General features: G+C 35.2%; 2 protein-coding genes across 2 annotated transcripts; one reads left to right on the forward strand and one right to left on the reverse strand.

The window, feature by feature from the left end:
* Positions 1 to 6,518: 6,518 nt before the first annotated feature.
* LOC133871302 (protein FAR1-RELATED SEQUENCE 6-like) lies at positions 6,519 to 10,213 on the forward strand. Its single transcript, XM_062308719.1, has 3 exons — positions 6,519 to 6,651; positions 7,138 to 7,238; positions 8,156 to 10,213. Exon 3 carries the CDS (start codon positions 8,157 to 8,159, stop codon positions 10,167 to 10,169), a length of 2,013 nt encoding a protein of 670 aa, XP_062164703.1. The 5' UTR covers positions 6,519 to 6,651; positions 7,138 to 7,238; position 8,156; the 3' UTR covers positions 10,170 to 10,213.
* Positions 10,214 to 11,888: 1,675 nt separating this feature from the next.
* On the reverse strand, positions 11,889 to 14,872 carry LOC133871874 (vesicle-associated membrane protein 711). The gene is made up of 4 exons (XM_062309320.1): positions 14,474 to 14,872; positions 14,006 to 14,196; positions 12,772 to 12,935; positions 11,889 to 12,185 (listed from the first exon to the last, which is right to left on the reverse strand). Exons 1-4 carry the CDS (start codon positions 14,688 to 14,690, stop codon positions 12,095 to 12,097), a joined length of 663 nt encoding a protein of 220 aa, XP_062165304.1. The 5' UTR covers positions 14,691 to 14,872; the 3' UTR covers positions 11,889 to 12,094.
* Positions 14,873 to 16,516: the final 1,644 nt, after the last annotated feature.

Raw genomic sequence — 16,516 nt, forward strand, 5'->3', positions numbered from 1 at the left:
TTAAAATAAGGTCACGAGTCGACTAATTTTATGATATGTTTAGATTGTTTCAAATAGATAAATGCTTGTATATTATATTCTTAAAGTAAAAATTGACAATATTTGCATCGTATGACTATGACATGGTACACTAGTACATGAGGTATAATTGCCATGTGCTTACTATTATACGAGATTGACCCTATGGTCAAAGAAATTTACTTTTATGGTTGGCCTTATATCCAATGGCTATTTGTGATTGACACACCATGTACAGATGAGATCACCATTATGGTGTTGCTAATAACGTGGGTCACCTGAGGTTTGACTCAGTCAGGTTGCTAGTATATAAGAATAATGATTCAATGCCATATAAATATACAACTTTTCACCACCTTGCCTATGTGGCAAAGTGGTCCCCCACTACTTTTTGAGTTTTTTTATTTTTTAAAAATAAATTAAAGTGGGGGACCACCTTGCCACATAGACAAGGTGGTGGAAAGTTGTATATTTAGGTGGTAGTGAATCATTACTCAATATATAATAGTACGAGACAATATACAAAGCATTGATATTATACTATGGGTCTTTCGGGACAGCACAAACCCTACCAAGAATGGGTTATATATATAGCATACAGATGAAATCGATGATTATATATATATATATAGCATGATTCATCTGCATTAAAACATTAGGGGTAATTACCTTTTTCCCCCATGAACTACCAAAAAATGCGCAATGCCCCCATGAACTACCAACTCGACCGAAATAGAGCATTCAACTACCAAAGACAACCATTTTGCCCCCTTCCGTTAGTCAAAGGGGTTAAAACAAACGGTCAACGGGTCATGTGCCGTTTTATATGGGGGCATGTTGGAAGATGATGGTAGTTTATGGGGGGAAAAGAGGAAGATGATGGTAGTTTATAGGGGGAAAAGAGGAAGAAAATGAGGGTAAAACGGCGTGTGACTGACGGAAGGGGGAAAATGGTTATCTTTGGTAGTTGAATGCTCTATTTTGGTCGAGTTGGTAGTTCATGGGGGCATCGCGCATTTTTTGGTAATTCATGGGGGGAAAAGGTAATTACCCCAAAACATTAGTAATTGTTACGGAGAATACGTCACCCTTCTTCAAAATAAACTTAAATTTGTAGCTAACATATAAACGAAGACAACACATACCATTTTATGAAAATAAAGGTCTAATAAATTGAGTATAATGGACAATCACTTAAGGCTCACTGTATAAAGCAGCTGTGTAACTATTTACTCACCAACTCGTAGACTTACGTAGTTACTAGTTTTTTATTGTAAAACAATTATGTGTTTTGCAGTTTAGCAGGTTACTAGGAGGTAGAGTGAGAAATGCGTTGGGATAAAGATGTGAAGTACATGGCTTGTACTGTCAAGTGGGTTTAGTTAGTAGTTATCTGTTGTTGTGATAGAAATGTCTGTTTCGAGTCTTTGAATACATAATTAATGATACATGTTCTGTTTCAAGATTTATTGTTATAAATATTAGACTATTTGATTCTGATTTTTGCTATAGTATATTTTGATAATTAGTGTAGCATGGTAAATTCATACAATTACCAGTTAATTGATTTGATGACACTATGAGTAACACTAAAAGTTATGGGTAATTACCTTTTCCCCCCATCAACTACCAGCCATTGTCAACATGCCCCCATAAACTGACACCTCGACCAAAAGAGAGCATCCAACTACCAACTTTACACACTTTGCCCCCTTCCGTCAAGAAATTCCGTTAACTTGGACGGAATATTCCATTTTTGGGCGTTAATTTTGGTTTAAAGACCAAAATGCCCTCCAACAGTAATTAATAAAAAAAATATTAAAATTAATATGATTAAAAAAATTGAGGGCATTTATGTCTTTTTACGAATTAAACTGATGGAAGGGGGCAAAGTGTATAAAGTTGGTAGTTGGATGCTCTCTTTTGATCGAGGTGTCAGTTCATGGGGGCATGTTGACAATGGCTGGTAGTTGATGGGGGAAAAAGGTAATTACCCCTAAAAGTTAAGTAAATATAATTATTTGGGGTAATTACCTTTTCCCCATGAACAACCAAAAAATGCGCGATGCCCCAATGAACTACCAACTTTACACATTTTGCCCCCTTCCGTCAGTCAGACTCGTTAACATGGACGGAATATGCCGGTTTTGGACGTTAATTTTGATTAAAAGACGAAAATGCCCTCAATTGATTAAAAAAAATAATTTCTTAATTTGGTTTAAATTTATTAATAAAAAATATTAAAACTAATATATTGAATAAAAAAAAAAGCAAAAAAAAAGAAAAGAAAAGAAAAGAAAAGGGGGTGGCGCACGAGCCACCCCGGCCTAAGGGGTGGCCGTGCAGCCTCCCCACAGAAACCTGCGCGGCCACCCCAAAGAAAAACTAGGGTGGCCGCGTGGCCCCCCAGGTTGCGGGGTGGCTCACAGGCCACCCCCTTCAGTAGCACCCCATTTTCCTTTTTTTTTTTTTTTTTTTTTTTTTAAGCTGAGGACATTTATGTCATTTTTTAAATTGAGTTAGGGTATTTAAGTATTTTCACAAGTTAGGCTGGCAAAAATGGGCAAAACATGTAACTGTGGTAGTTGAATGCGCTTTTTTGATCGAGTTGGTAGTTCATGGGGGCATCACGCATTTTTTAGTAGTTCATGGGGGAAAAGGTAATTACCCATAATTATTTAATTTTAGGAGCGTTACAAAATGGGTGATTCACACAACTAATGATATTCCTCTATAGTGACTACCAATCAAACATGGTTGTGTCAGTCACACTATAAATCATTGGTACCAAAACGACTTTAAAGATAAATGTTAGACATCCAAACACTTTTTTATAGAATTTGGTTATAACCTGATATGTCACAATCCCATGAGATCTATTATTTTGGAAAGTGTGCCACAATCTCATAGGATTGTGACAGATCAGGTTGGAACCAAATTTTGGAAAAAAAGTGTTGGGATGTCTAGCATTTATCGACTCTAAAATGTACTAGACATAGACTAAAGTAGGGTTGTCAATTTTTGACACGACCTGCGAATCCGACATTAACACGACATAAAAATATAAGGTTTGAGTTTAAGCTAGTCGGGTTGGGGTCATAATTGGGTCAACCCGATTAGAATCGTGTTTGGTGGGTTGACTCGCAAACACGATTGCGACCCGGTTTTAAAAAAATAATAATAATAAATTACAGACCCGCCAACCCATTAACGACTCGTTTATGGCATTTTTTTTTAATTTTTAATTTACAATCAGGTTGACACGCCAACCCGATTATTAATGGGGTTGTATTCGGGCCGTACTCCAACCCGACGGGTTGACACGAACCCGACCTGCCAACCCGAATTTCCAAGCCTATACTAAAGTATATATATACCGTACATGATAGTCCATCGTATATTGTCCAATTATTCAAATACAGTTATAATTTTAAATTATGTTCAATCAATAGGATATTAGGCTCATAACACGAATCATTTAAGTAATCAAATAGGCAGTTGATCTATTGGTGCTTACCAACCATTGGCATAATTCAAAAATATTTGACAATCCATGAAAGTCTGAACGTTTAATTACTTTATGCTCGCAATGCTTAAGTTTTATTTTCAATTGTTCTTTTTCATGATTGATAACTCTTGGAGATAAAATTTGTTTACCAATCGACAAATATTATCAATTGAGTGTAAATTTCGACCAATTCATATGGGACAACTTCTTTTCTTTTCTTTTTTTTTTTTCTTTTTTTTTTTTTAGGCCATATGAGACCACGTTTGTGTGTACTTAATTTGTTGGATTGCTTTTGAAGGGGCTAAATCTTTTTAGACCCAGAGGTGCATACCAAAGCATCAAATATAGAATCTTTCAAAAGTAATGGGAGGCAATGGCATATGATGGTCCTCCCTAGTCCCTACGGCCGCCTTTGATGCTTGTAATCCTAGCCTACATGTTAAAAAAAAGTGTACTAATCTAAGTATTAATCTCCATTAATATGATTTTTGAAAGTATTTTTTTGGTTTTGATTTGATATAAATACGATATTTGTGGGTTCATATTTGAAAAATATTTTGTATTTTAAATTGTTTTTTTTTTTTACAAAAAAAAAAACAGAAAAATGTTTGGAAAAACTTAGGGGTAATTACATTTTTTCTTATGAACTACCAACTTTTGTGCAAAGCCCCCAAAAACTACAAATTCGACCAAAATAGAACATTCAACTACCAAATACAACCATTTTTCTCCCTTCCGTCAATTAGAGGGTTAAAACAAACGGACAACGGGTCACGTACCGTTTTATATGGGGGCATGTTGGAAGATGGTGGTCGTTCATGGGGGCATGTTGGAAGATGGTGGTAGTTCATGAGGGAAAAATAAGAAGAAAATGAGGGTAAAACAGCATGTGACGGTCAGGTGACCCGTTGACCGTTTGTTTTAACCACTTTGACTGACGGAAGTGGAGAAATGGTTGTCTTTGGTAGTTGAATGCTTTATTTTGGTCGAGTTGGTAGTTTGTGGGGGCTTTGCGCAAAAGTTGGTAGTTCATGGGGGAAAATGTAATTACCCCAAAAATTTCACTTATAACCCTAGATCTTTCATCACTTTTGAAATAAAATTTCAAAACTTTTAAAAATGTCAATTTAGGGTATCCATATTTCAATTTTTTTTTATTTTATTTTTATTTTTTATTTTTTAATTTCAATCATTCGTTAAAATTGTCCATTAATCTTATTAAAATTCACAAAGTACCCTTGTGTTTTGTTTTTTAAAAAAAATTATAAATTTTTTTCAAACATTCAGATTCTGACCAACACTTAAATCCTTGCAATTTTTTTTTTCCTAAAAATAAAGAAGAAGAAGAGTATTTTGAGAATTTTGACAGGATTTAACGGAAAATTTTAATGAATGGTTGAAATTAAAAAAAATTGAAAGAATAATACCATAAATTGACAATTGTTAAAATTTAAATACCTTACTTTAAAAATAATAAAAAATCAGAAATTATAAATAAAGTTTTCATAATTGTTAGCAAACTAGAAAGTAGATGATTTTCCCATAAGACTTGCCACTATGCCATGGCAAAAGCTTGTCTTTCTGTTCCTGCTTCGATTCACAAGCATGAATCATTTATATTCATGGTCTATGGTTCATGGATGTTGGGTTCTTTGCATGGATATTTGGTGTTGATGATGTAAAATAGATTAAATAAATGAGAGCTGATTGGTATATAATAATTATGTAACGGTTTTGCATTTTTATAAACATATGAGGTGAGACTCATGTGATGAGTCGTGGGGCCCACCACATGTGTCGATAAACTTGCACAAGTACATAACAGTTGCACAACTGTTATGCAAAAGTCTTTTTTTTTTAAATAAAATTGGGTGAACTAACGAGTACTATGGAATCATATATAAATTATTTTATTTTATTTTTTGTCTTGCATTAAGTTTGTTGTTTGTCATATTATAATTTTATAGAGGACACCCGGCCATTCCTTAATGCAGTTCAACCTTTCGAGGTGCGGCATGTAAGGAGGGAGGCTAACCAAGCCGCTCATTTTTTGGCAAAATATGCTTTGTATACTTTTGTTGATCAAGTCTAGGTGTAAGAGTGCCCTCCTCCTATACAAAAGAGGAATGCTCCCTTTGTCCTCCCAAAATTGATGTGGCTCTTAAAATCACCATTTGATCAAAATTCAACAATAAACTATCATAAATTCAATAGTGATTTTAAGAGCCACATCAATTTTGGAAGGACAAAAGGAGGACAAGGGGATGATATGTAGCATTCCTCTATACAAAATATTGTAGCTTCCAAGCAATTTTTTACCTTTTAATGAGAATTATTCTCTTTATAATAATAGAAAAAAAAAAAAAAAAAAACAGTTTGTAACTGAGTAGCATTACATAATTACATTTATGCAAAAAAAAAAAAAATACTTATAAATTGATTTTACAGTCTATTTACTAGCTAACATGAGAAATGCAATGTAGAAGGATCATGGATGTGACATTGACACGTTAGCTATAATTAAATTTAATTATTTTATAATTGACATAATAAAAATTACATATAATAATTACGTCAATTTATAAAAACCTTATAAGAAAAATTGTAATATTCTACTTTCACTTAATTTAATATTGCTAGGGAAATAATCTTGAGAGCAATTGCTAGAAACAATGCTACTTTATTTTTTATTTTTTTTATTTTTTGACAAAATGTTGCTAATGACTGAAGTAGTGAAGTGGGGTATATTCGTAGGAAAAAAAAAAAAAAATCATATTTAGGGCGTCTTTGTCCCGAAAAAAGAGAAAGGAGTGAAAATTAGTTTGAGTTTTCTAAGTCAAGCCCCAATAGACCAACTATCTTTTCAGAATAACCCCTGAGACTGGGGCATATTTTTAAATAATCACAAAAAGAAAGGATCAAAGAGAAACAAAGGTAGAGAAAAAACAGTACCCCATATTTGAACCCACGTGTCAGCTCAACGAGTCGAAAGGTCGCTCAAACCTCTGTAAGCCCCAGTGTGACTCGAAATTTATCCTTCCGCGGCCCAACTCGGAGGACTGACTCGGCCCCGAAATCCCACCGCCAATTTTCCCGTCCCGCCGAGTCCGACTCGGTGAATCGCTGTAAGATCGTTCAAATTCTTACTCTCTTATCGTAATTTTCGAGCTCACAGTGTAGAATTCTTGTACTAGATCGGTGATCTGTTCGACTTAGGGATTCGTTTTCCTACTTGTTTGGTTGCTGAGAAAAAAAGTGGGAAAGACAGGGATTGTGGAATTCCGAGTTTTATATTTTTCGTAGTTTGTAGGAAAAGAAGGTTCGTTGGTTCAGACTTTAGCTTCGGCGAATGAACAGAGCCACGTGATGCTTTCATATAATTTTCTCATTGATTTTCCCAGCAACCAAACAGATGCTTATGTATTCTCATTCAGTAATAGTGTGCTTCCTCTTTTCTGAAGCTTTTGGGACAAGTGTATATATATATATATAGATTGCGTCCGTGCGTGCCTATGTGTACTCATTGGGCCTGAGTCATGTGCGTGTTTGTGTAATTTAATGTCAGTTCTTATATTTAAGTCGTATCCATTGAATAGTTCATAATTTTGCAGAGCTGGAGTGATTTACTTTGTTATGATTTGGTGATGGAGCGAGGATGGTGATTACTTCAGCACCAACAACATGATCAGCGATGATATAGTTTGATTTGAAGGTACTCTTACTAGTGACATTGTATATCTTTTCGCAGCTTCTTATACTAGCTTGACGAAGTTGTAGAATTCCTTGGCTTTGAATTTATTAATTGCATACTTTTATATCTCTTCCTTTTTGAGTCTTTGTCTTGGAAGCTTGAATTTTGCCCATGGTGTTTATGTTGGTCTTTTTAGTAAATCCAACGTCCACCCCCTAGAGATTTAAGCAATATCCTTCTATATAGTCAATGAAAAGCATGGAATCTCTGTGGGTACCTGTTGGCATCATTAATGGAATTTTTTCCATGAAGTTTGGAAAGCTTTCCTATTGAATGAAGTTTGTTCCCCTGATTTTAACATTCTTTTTGAAGAATGTACTTTTCATACATGATTGAGATGATTGGGAAACAACAAATATTCCTCCAAAGTTCCTGAGGTTACTGCAAATCCTTATTTTTCGACAACCTTCAAAGATTTTCCCACATGCATTAATTGTCTGCCAAAATTGGTTTTGAAGTTTAAATAACCTTTTGAATATGCTGACTTGCTGATGATGATATAGGAGTAGCTAATAATCGGATCTTGTATGAAAATACTTGTTTGAAAGAGTACCTATGGTAGTTAACTTGTCAACTGATTCGAATATTAGAGCATTAATTTTTTTGTCACTTTTTAACTAGGTTCAATGTCTGCACTCTTATCTTCCAAACAGTGCTTAGATTTAATGGAATTTGGTTCTCTGATAACTGTGAACATGGCTGGGAAGCATTGTGTTCATAATTTCATGTGGTTCACCGTGAAACTTGATCTTTAAAGTTGCCTGTGTCATATGTGGACCTTGTTTCAAAATGACGTACCTTGAATTATGTCAATTATGAAGAAATTCCCCTCTATTATTGTGCTGCAATTTGACTGTTCTAATCAATTTGCATTTTAGGATGGAAGAAGTTTGTCTCAATAGTGAGCCAGTATTTGATGAAGGTGATGGGTATGATATTGACGGAGACTGCTCTGTGGTGGAACATGATGATGAAACTGGGGAAACACAATCAAAGAAGGGATCTACACCACCAACTGTGGGTTTGGAGTTCGATTCTTTTGATGAAGCTTATGATTTTTACAATCTTTATGCTAAAGAACAGGGTTTTGGCATCAGAGTGAGCAATTCATGGTTCAGATCTAAGAAAAAAGAGCGGTATAGAGCAAAACTTAGCTGCAGTAGTGCTGGTTTCAAGAAAAAGAGCGAAGCCAACAATCCAAGACCGGAAACAAGAACTGGTTGTCCTGCAATGATAGTCATCAGGCTGGTGGACTCCAAAAGGTGGAGAATAGTTGAAGTTGAGCTTGAACACAACCATCAGGTGAGTCCACAAATCAAACGGTTTTATAAGTCACATAAAAAGATGATTATTGCAGCCAAAAAAGCACAACCACCACCAGAGCCTGTTGCAGAAGTACATACCATTAAGCTGTATCAAACAGCTGTTGCAAAAGCTGGCCTTAATGGATACTCAAATTTCAATGAAAGAGAAGGTATCATTCCTGTTGATAACTCAAAACATTTGGAACTTAAAGAAGGAGATGCTCATGCAGTTTATAACTACTTTTGTCGCATGAAGTTGACAAATCCTAACTTCTTTTACTTGTTTGATCTTGATGATGATGGGCGCCTGAGGAATGTGTTTTGGGCTGATGCCAGGTCCAGGACTGCTTATGGTTACTTCTGTGACACAGTTGCAATAGACACAACATGCTTGGCAAACAAATATGAGATCCCTCTGATTTCTTTTGTTGGTGTGAACCACCATGGGCAGTCTGTGTTGTTGGGCTGTGGCTTCCTCGGACACGAGTCAGTAGAGTATTTTGTTTGGATTTTAAAGGCGTGGCTTAAATGCATGCTTGGACGCCCTCCGCTAGTGATTGTCACCGATCAGTGTAAACCCTTGCAAAATGCAGTCTCTGAGGTTTTTCCAAATGCTCGTCATTGTTATTGCATGTGGTATATAATGCAGAGAGTTCCAGAGAAATTGGGAGGATTGAAGGGATATGAAACAATCAAAAGACAACTGAACAAAGCAGTATACAATTCATTGAAGATATCCGAGTTTGAAACTGCTTGGGCCGATATGATCAAGTGGCATAGACTAGGGGACAACAAATGGCTTCAAACATTGTATGAAGACAGGCAGTTGTGGGTTCCAGTTTACTTGAAAGACATATTTTTTGCAGGAATAATCCCTATCCGAGAAAACGAGGGCTTGATTACTTTTTTTGATGGTTATGTACATAAACACACATCTTTTAAAGAATTTGTTGACAAGTACGATCTAGCTCTACATAGGAAGCACCTCAAAGAAGCCATGGCAGATCTGGAGTCGAGAAAACCGAGCTTGGAATCAAAAACAAGATGTAATTTTGAGGTGCAGCTCTCTAAGATGTACACAAGAGAAATCTTCCAGAGGTTCCAATCCGAGGTTGAAGGAATGTACTCTTGCTTCAACACAAGGCAGGTGAGTGTTAATGGGCCTATAATGACGTACATAGTGAAAGAACGAGTTGAAGTGGAGGGAAATGAGAAGGAAGTTCGAAATTATGAGGTGTTGTACGAGACAACACAAGTGGACATCCGATGCATTTGCAGTTTGTTCAACTATAAGGGCTATCTATGCAGGCATGCACTGAATGTTCTTAATTACAATGGGGTGGAAGAAATCCCACCTCGCTACATTCTGCCGCGGTGGAGTAAAGACTTCCAATGCAGGTATGCTCTTGACAATAACTCCAGTAATATTGGTGTGTATAACCCACTGTACTGCTATAATTATCTGCACAAACACGCTCTTCCAATTGTGGAAGAAGGGGCACAATCCCAACAACATTATAAGATTGCTTTGCAAGAATTGGAGGAGTTGTTAAACAAGTTTAATGTTGTAGAGAACGACTTTGTATAACAGAGAAATACCAAAATCTTAATTATAGTCACCGTGCTTTTTAACTCCCCCTCTCTCCCTCTCTCTCTCTCTCTCTCTCTCTCTCTCATAAATCGGATTTCTTATGGGAATAGTGGATGAAATTTTTTGACATTCTGGTGTCTCTGAAGGGCCTCTTATTAGTTCGATATGTCCATTGCAATACTTCAATGGATCAAGATTCCCTCTCTATTTCGTAGGATTCATTTTATAGTTTAAATTTTATTTTGTTACGTCTAAGGCTAGGGCAGAAGTAGAATATCAGTGAAGGGGGAAGGGGGTAAAACTAAAACAAACACTTTTTTGGAGGGCAAAAACATAATTTTAAAGGGTTTATTCCATAAAAACCTATAATTTTGAGGAAATTTTAAAAAAATTGGGAGGCTACTGCCTCTACACAGGGCTGGAGTTTTTTTGTCTAACCGTAACGCTGTACATGGAGCTATCGCTTGGCGTGCTTTGTGTTGGGTTGAAGTAGGAGAAAACCAAGAACCGGATCCAGTGCGGTTTAATGAACCGGTTCCTTAAAAAAAGAGAATCAAAATTGTCATTTCACCTTTTTTTATTACAATTGTGCCCTTTCTTTTTAAAGAATCAGCTCCTCTTCGGTTGATTTGATTCGAGAAGATTCGATTTCTAGTTTGGACTGGTTGAGAGAACTTTTATAATGTTTCTGCCGAAAAAGGTACAAATAATTTGTTATCGAACATGTATGGGCTTGATTGGCAAAAATATGTACAGAACAGAGTAGTGAGTTGTCAGTTTTGAAATTAGTGAAAAGTAATGATGTGATATAAAATAAAAAAAATTCGTATAAAAAAGTGAAAAAGTTTTGTATTGTAGTGAATTTTTTTATTTGAATAATAATAAAAAATTATTGATGTGATATAAAAAGTGAAAAAAATATGAATGTTTTGATATTGATTGGTGGTTGAAAATATCAAAAAGTTATAAAAAAAAATTACATGAACAGTAACAACACTATGTTGTTCTGTTCTGTCCCTAAACAAACAAGCCCTATTGATTTCCTCTGAATTTCACCAGCTTGATATCACAAATCATCAAATAATTAAATAATTAAAGGAAAAGTTCATATATCTCTTTCAAATTACCACTCAATTGACAATATTCTTTCAAAACTTTAAATTGGGACTATGTTTTTTCAAAGTACCAAAACATTGTTAATATACCTTCTAAGGCTAGTAAAAAGACAAAAATGATTTTAAAATTTTTTCAATAAAACAAAAATTCAAAATAAATTCAATTTTTTTAGACGAAAAAATCTTTATTTAAAAAAAAACGAAATTTTTATTTTTATTTTTTAAAAACGATTTTTTTTTTCTTTAAAAAATATCAAAAAAAAAATTAAAAAAAAATTTGACCACTGATTTTTATGTATTTTTTCTTTTTTAAGTTTCAGTTTTTTTTTTTTGAATTATTATTATTGTTTTATTTTATTAAGGACATTTTCATCGTAAGGAGAACATTGACAATTTTTAGTAGTTTGAAAAGGACATTGTCCAAATTAAAAGTTTGGGAGGACATTGTCAATTAGGGGCACGTGGACTTTACACAATAATTATATTAGTTTTCTTGATTCACAGTATAAAGGGGAAAAAAAGTTGAAAATATAGAAAGAAGGCACATATAATACGCACCAAAAAACTATGATCAAGCCATGGCTTGAAAAGACATACAACGTTAACCATTTCCAAGTCCACTACGAGTAATCAAAAAGGGTACTCATTCTGACGGTTGAATGTTTAAAATCGCACAAACAGGAATCTGAGACAACTTACGGCAGTGGAAGCTGAAATAAAAGAACCCAATATACCCACACCAAAAAGAACAGCAAGAAAAAAAGTAAAATACAAGAAAGCACATCCAAATCTCGCTTGAGATCACCCTCACTTCAGGCAGGTGGGCAGTGTAAGACCATGGCAAACGAAAGCCAGCACAACGTAAATAATCACTAGCAGCAAGAGTATCAATCCAGCCCTGCAAGATTCAAAGCATTTCATCAATAGCCAAGAATTTTACATCAATCATGACTTCTCCAAACCATAATATGACACTTTGTGACTCTATAATAGCCCAAATTTCCAAGGCATTAGATTCTGGAAACTGGGAGGAAGTAATTAGAGAGAATGAGCAAATGGGTCGACTCCTATTGGAAGAATATATGCTGCCATTTAAAATTTATTTGATACCATTAAATTAACTTGAGATAAGCACAGGTGCTGACAATATGTTGAATATCATCATATACTATCAAACTAAATAATGATGCAGGCTTTTCCCAATTTGGCCTATATTAATTTTTTAAGTCCAACTTTCAAACTTGGGTACTGTTATGAAATAGTTATCTATATAAGGTAGTGGAGAAAACTAGTATACCATTCTAGGAATATTTAGCAAAATGGTTAATACTCAAGACCCCTTTGAAAGATTCATTATATAGTGGGTTCCATACCAATATACCAACCAACAGCCAAAGCTTATAGATGCATAAACAAGCCATGCCTTAGCAATGTTCCCTTCAAAGCAATTTTGAATGCAAAGAGGATTTAGTTCAAGAACGTACGTGAGCTTGACGTTTCTCCACCAAACGGTGCTTCTGAAACGGCGAGCTTGCTTTCTGAAGCGGAAGGTATTTCCTTGCATATTAGCAGTTTTGTCCACCAGCAATTCCAGGCGATCGCCTCTATCTAAAACTTTGTCAATATTCTCTATCATGACGTTCCGCACCTAGTCAAACATAATTTCACCAAATTGATGTCTTAAATAGTCTTATTAAGAAGGAAAAATTCAAGAACTCACCAACTTGTAAGAGATTATATTAATCATCACAACTTTTTGGTCTTCTATTATGAATCATTACATTTGACAAGCAGGATATGCTTGAAGTCAAAATTAGATGTAACAGATAACAACTCATAAATGCTTTTGGATGAATAAGTCATTCCATTAAGCATTGAAGTTCAATACACAGCAAAACAGCTTCACATACTCAAATACCCTATTCCTAACCACTTACTCATCACAGTTACAATTCAAAACAACTCATCAAGAATACACCTTATGTATGTAATGACCCAAGAAACTCGTTAATCATATATGCACTATCATTTCAAAAGGATTAGTCAAGTTGCAATTGGAGCTCCCTATAATCGCTTATATAGCACAATACCACCTAGTAAAAGGAACCAATGTGGGATGTAGCACTCATGAGTTCCTTTATAATTCATCCACTTTATGTGGGCTAATCATTTTTCCAATGTGAGACTTGAGTGTTATAATCTCCCCCTTAAATTCCTGATATCCTCATCATGACAATGTCATACAATGCTCCAGTACCACATGGCGTTACTAAGATGCTTTGATACCATTTGTAATTATTCAAAGAAAACGCTAGCCATATCTGCATTATCACTCTAAAATGACTAGTCAAGTTGCAATAGGAGCTCCCTATAATCACTTATAGAGCCCAGTCTCACCTAGTAAGAAACTAATGTGAGACTTAACATTTATTAGCTCATTTATAATCCACTCACTCTATGTAGGTTAATCATCTTTCCATTGTAGGAGTGGAGTGTTACATATACACCCAGGCACCAGCAGCACAAAACTAATTCATTACATTCACTGTGAAATCAGGCATTCCAATTACTTCGCTGGCTATAGAGGGCGAAAAGCATTACATCAGAACAGGAAGCCCAAAGTACTCAGTATTTCTACAAAGAAAGCATATATGGACAGGAAACCGAAAGACGTTAAATACTGAATTCATAGTTTGATGAAGAGCATTGAGAAATTACCTGACTCATTTCACCTTTTAGTCGATTTATCCTATCAGCATTCGGGTCATTCGAGTAGTACTCCATTTGCTGGCTCAAAACCCTTGAGAATTCATCATTCATACCATAAGCATGTGCCGAAAGAACTGCACGGCCATAATTCCTCACAAATCTCTGATGAATGTCTTCGAGAAACGCAAACGGGATTCTCCCTGCACAAAACATCGATTGTACAAGTAAGATCTCCACCATAACTTCCTTTCTTTCAAATCAAATCATAAATTCTTGTTCCAACCTTTCCAATAACAGAAAAAAGAAAAATACAATGAGAAAACCCTAACACCCTGACAAATTGAATAAATTCTCAAATGAAGGCACGAAAATTGAGATCAGATCAATATCAAATCTGATTGATGCGGTAGCTGACCGAAGTCGGAAAATGATTGATTGAGAAAAGCAAAAGAAATGGATAGACGAGAGGGGACTAACTTCCGGCGATCTCGTCGGCCATACAGAGGACGGTGAGGCCGTCGGTGCGCTTGACGTGGAAGATATAGCGGTCCTGAGAGTAGGACACATGCGTGTCGGTGTTCCCCGGTATCTTCTCCAGGATCTGCCTCGCGATCACGCTGGCGTTCGTCGACGTGGCGCTGAACTCCGCCAGCACCACCGATCCCCGTGAGACCAGCGAGTACAGTATCGCCATCTCTCCAAAACCTTTCCTCTTTCACAAATCAAACAACAATTCCCCTCTCTATAACCAATTTCTCCGCCTTCTCTCCTATCACCAGGGGATTCATTCAGCTCAGGAGGCTCTGGAAACTGAAAAGCCTTCTTTCTTTCTTTCTTTTACTCCCTTGTCCCACGCCAGAGAGACGACAGGATTTGTTTTTTTTAAGACTGTTTATGATATCTAAAATTCGTATTAATTTTGAATTTAAAATAATCCAACAGATTAAATATGTGTTTATTTAATTCAAAAATAGGTAAAAACTTTTACTCTAAAAAAATGATAATATTTATTGAAATAACTTCAATTACACAAGAATACCACATATACAAGGTAGGAATTTCTTCGATCCAAACTTTATGTATAACACCCAAAATAACTTCTTTGACTATGATATGGACAGCTATATTCGCATCCCTCAAACATGATCAATTCTCAACGAGTGCAGCTTTCTCAACTCTAATTTGATTTCATCCACAATTTGTCCAAAGTTGCTCGAATTATTTCATGTTGTTATCGTCTTGACAATCGGTAAAGCATCTCCCTCTATGATTATATCATGGAATCCCTCATCTCTGAACATGTTTCCACTGCATAGAGAGTTGCCAGCGCTTCAACTACTTCAGGTGTAACTAGAAAATTCTTTGTAGTGCTCCGCGCATCCAAAACAGCCCATGCATAGTCCCTAATAATAAGACCAAAGCCAATTCGTCCATTCTTCTTATCCAAAGTTACATTCCAATTAACTTGGTTCAACTCCGTAGAAGGCGACTACCATAAAATATGAGGTTTTTTGACAGTTTCTTTGTGTTTGAGGAAATTCTCTCGATTTGTCCTTAATGCATATGGCATCAATGACTAGGTGGGCATGGCTTCCATATTTTAATTCCATTATAGCTTTTTTTATTTTTGTTTTTATTTTTTTTTATAATTGAGATCCCAGTTTTCTATTTGATAATATAGTCTTACTTATTTTATCTCCTTATGGTAAGTAATTGATTGATATTGGAATTTGGCGGAAAGGAGAATTGAAATGGGGGGAAACTGGAAAGAGAGAGATGGATTAGAAAGGAGAAAAAGACGGTGGGTGATGTTTCCTTTGTCTAATTCTTTGTCTTTTTCTTCGTAATTTCTGACGAAATTATTTATCTATTATTAATACTGCACTGCACGTATTAAAACAAAAATAATAAAAGAGCAAAATAAATGGAGTCCATCTGTACACGTGCATTTCTTCTCTTTCTATTTCATTATTTATCTCACCAACTATCGTTGTATTCACGATTTCAAAGGAAATATTGATAATTTATTTTAGAGACAATTGTGCCATTATTTAATGTAGTTAGCTTAAATTATAAATAGCTCTTTATAGTTAAATTTTATTAAAAATTTTAACAGATTTCATTAAGCGCCACATCAACATCAATAAAATAACGACACGTGTTGATCATAATAAAATAATATAAATTTATTAAAAATATAAATAAATAAAACTAAATTTTTAATTTTTTTTAAAAAAAAAATAGAAAAAGGGTGGCGAGTGAGGTGGCCGGGGTGGCACGCAGCCACCCCTAACCTGGTAGCCGCGTGCCCATTGGTTGGGGGTGGCCTAAGAGAAGGCTACCCAATTGGCAGCCATCCATTTTTTTCTTTTTCATTATATATATATATATATATATATATATATATATATAATTTTAAATTTTATTTATTTATATTTTAATAGATTTATATTTTTTTTATTAAGATCGAAACGTGTCATCATCTTATTAGAACTAACGTGGCACCTAACAGAATCTATC

This window comes from Alnus glutinosa, chromosome 6, assembly GCF_958979055.1.
Source record: "Alnus glutinosa chromosome 6, dhAlnGlut1.1, whole genome shotgun sequence".
In the NCBI taxonomy this organism is placed as follows: Eukaryota; Viridiplantae; Streptophyta; class Magnoliopsida; order Fagales; family Betulaceae; genus Alnus; species Alnus glutinosa.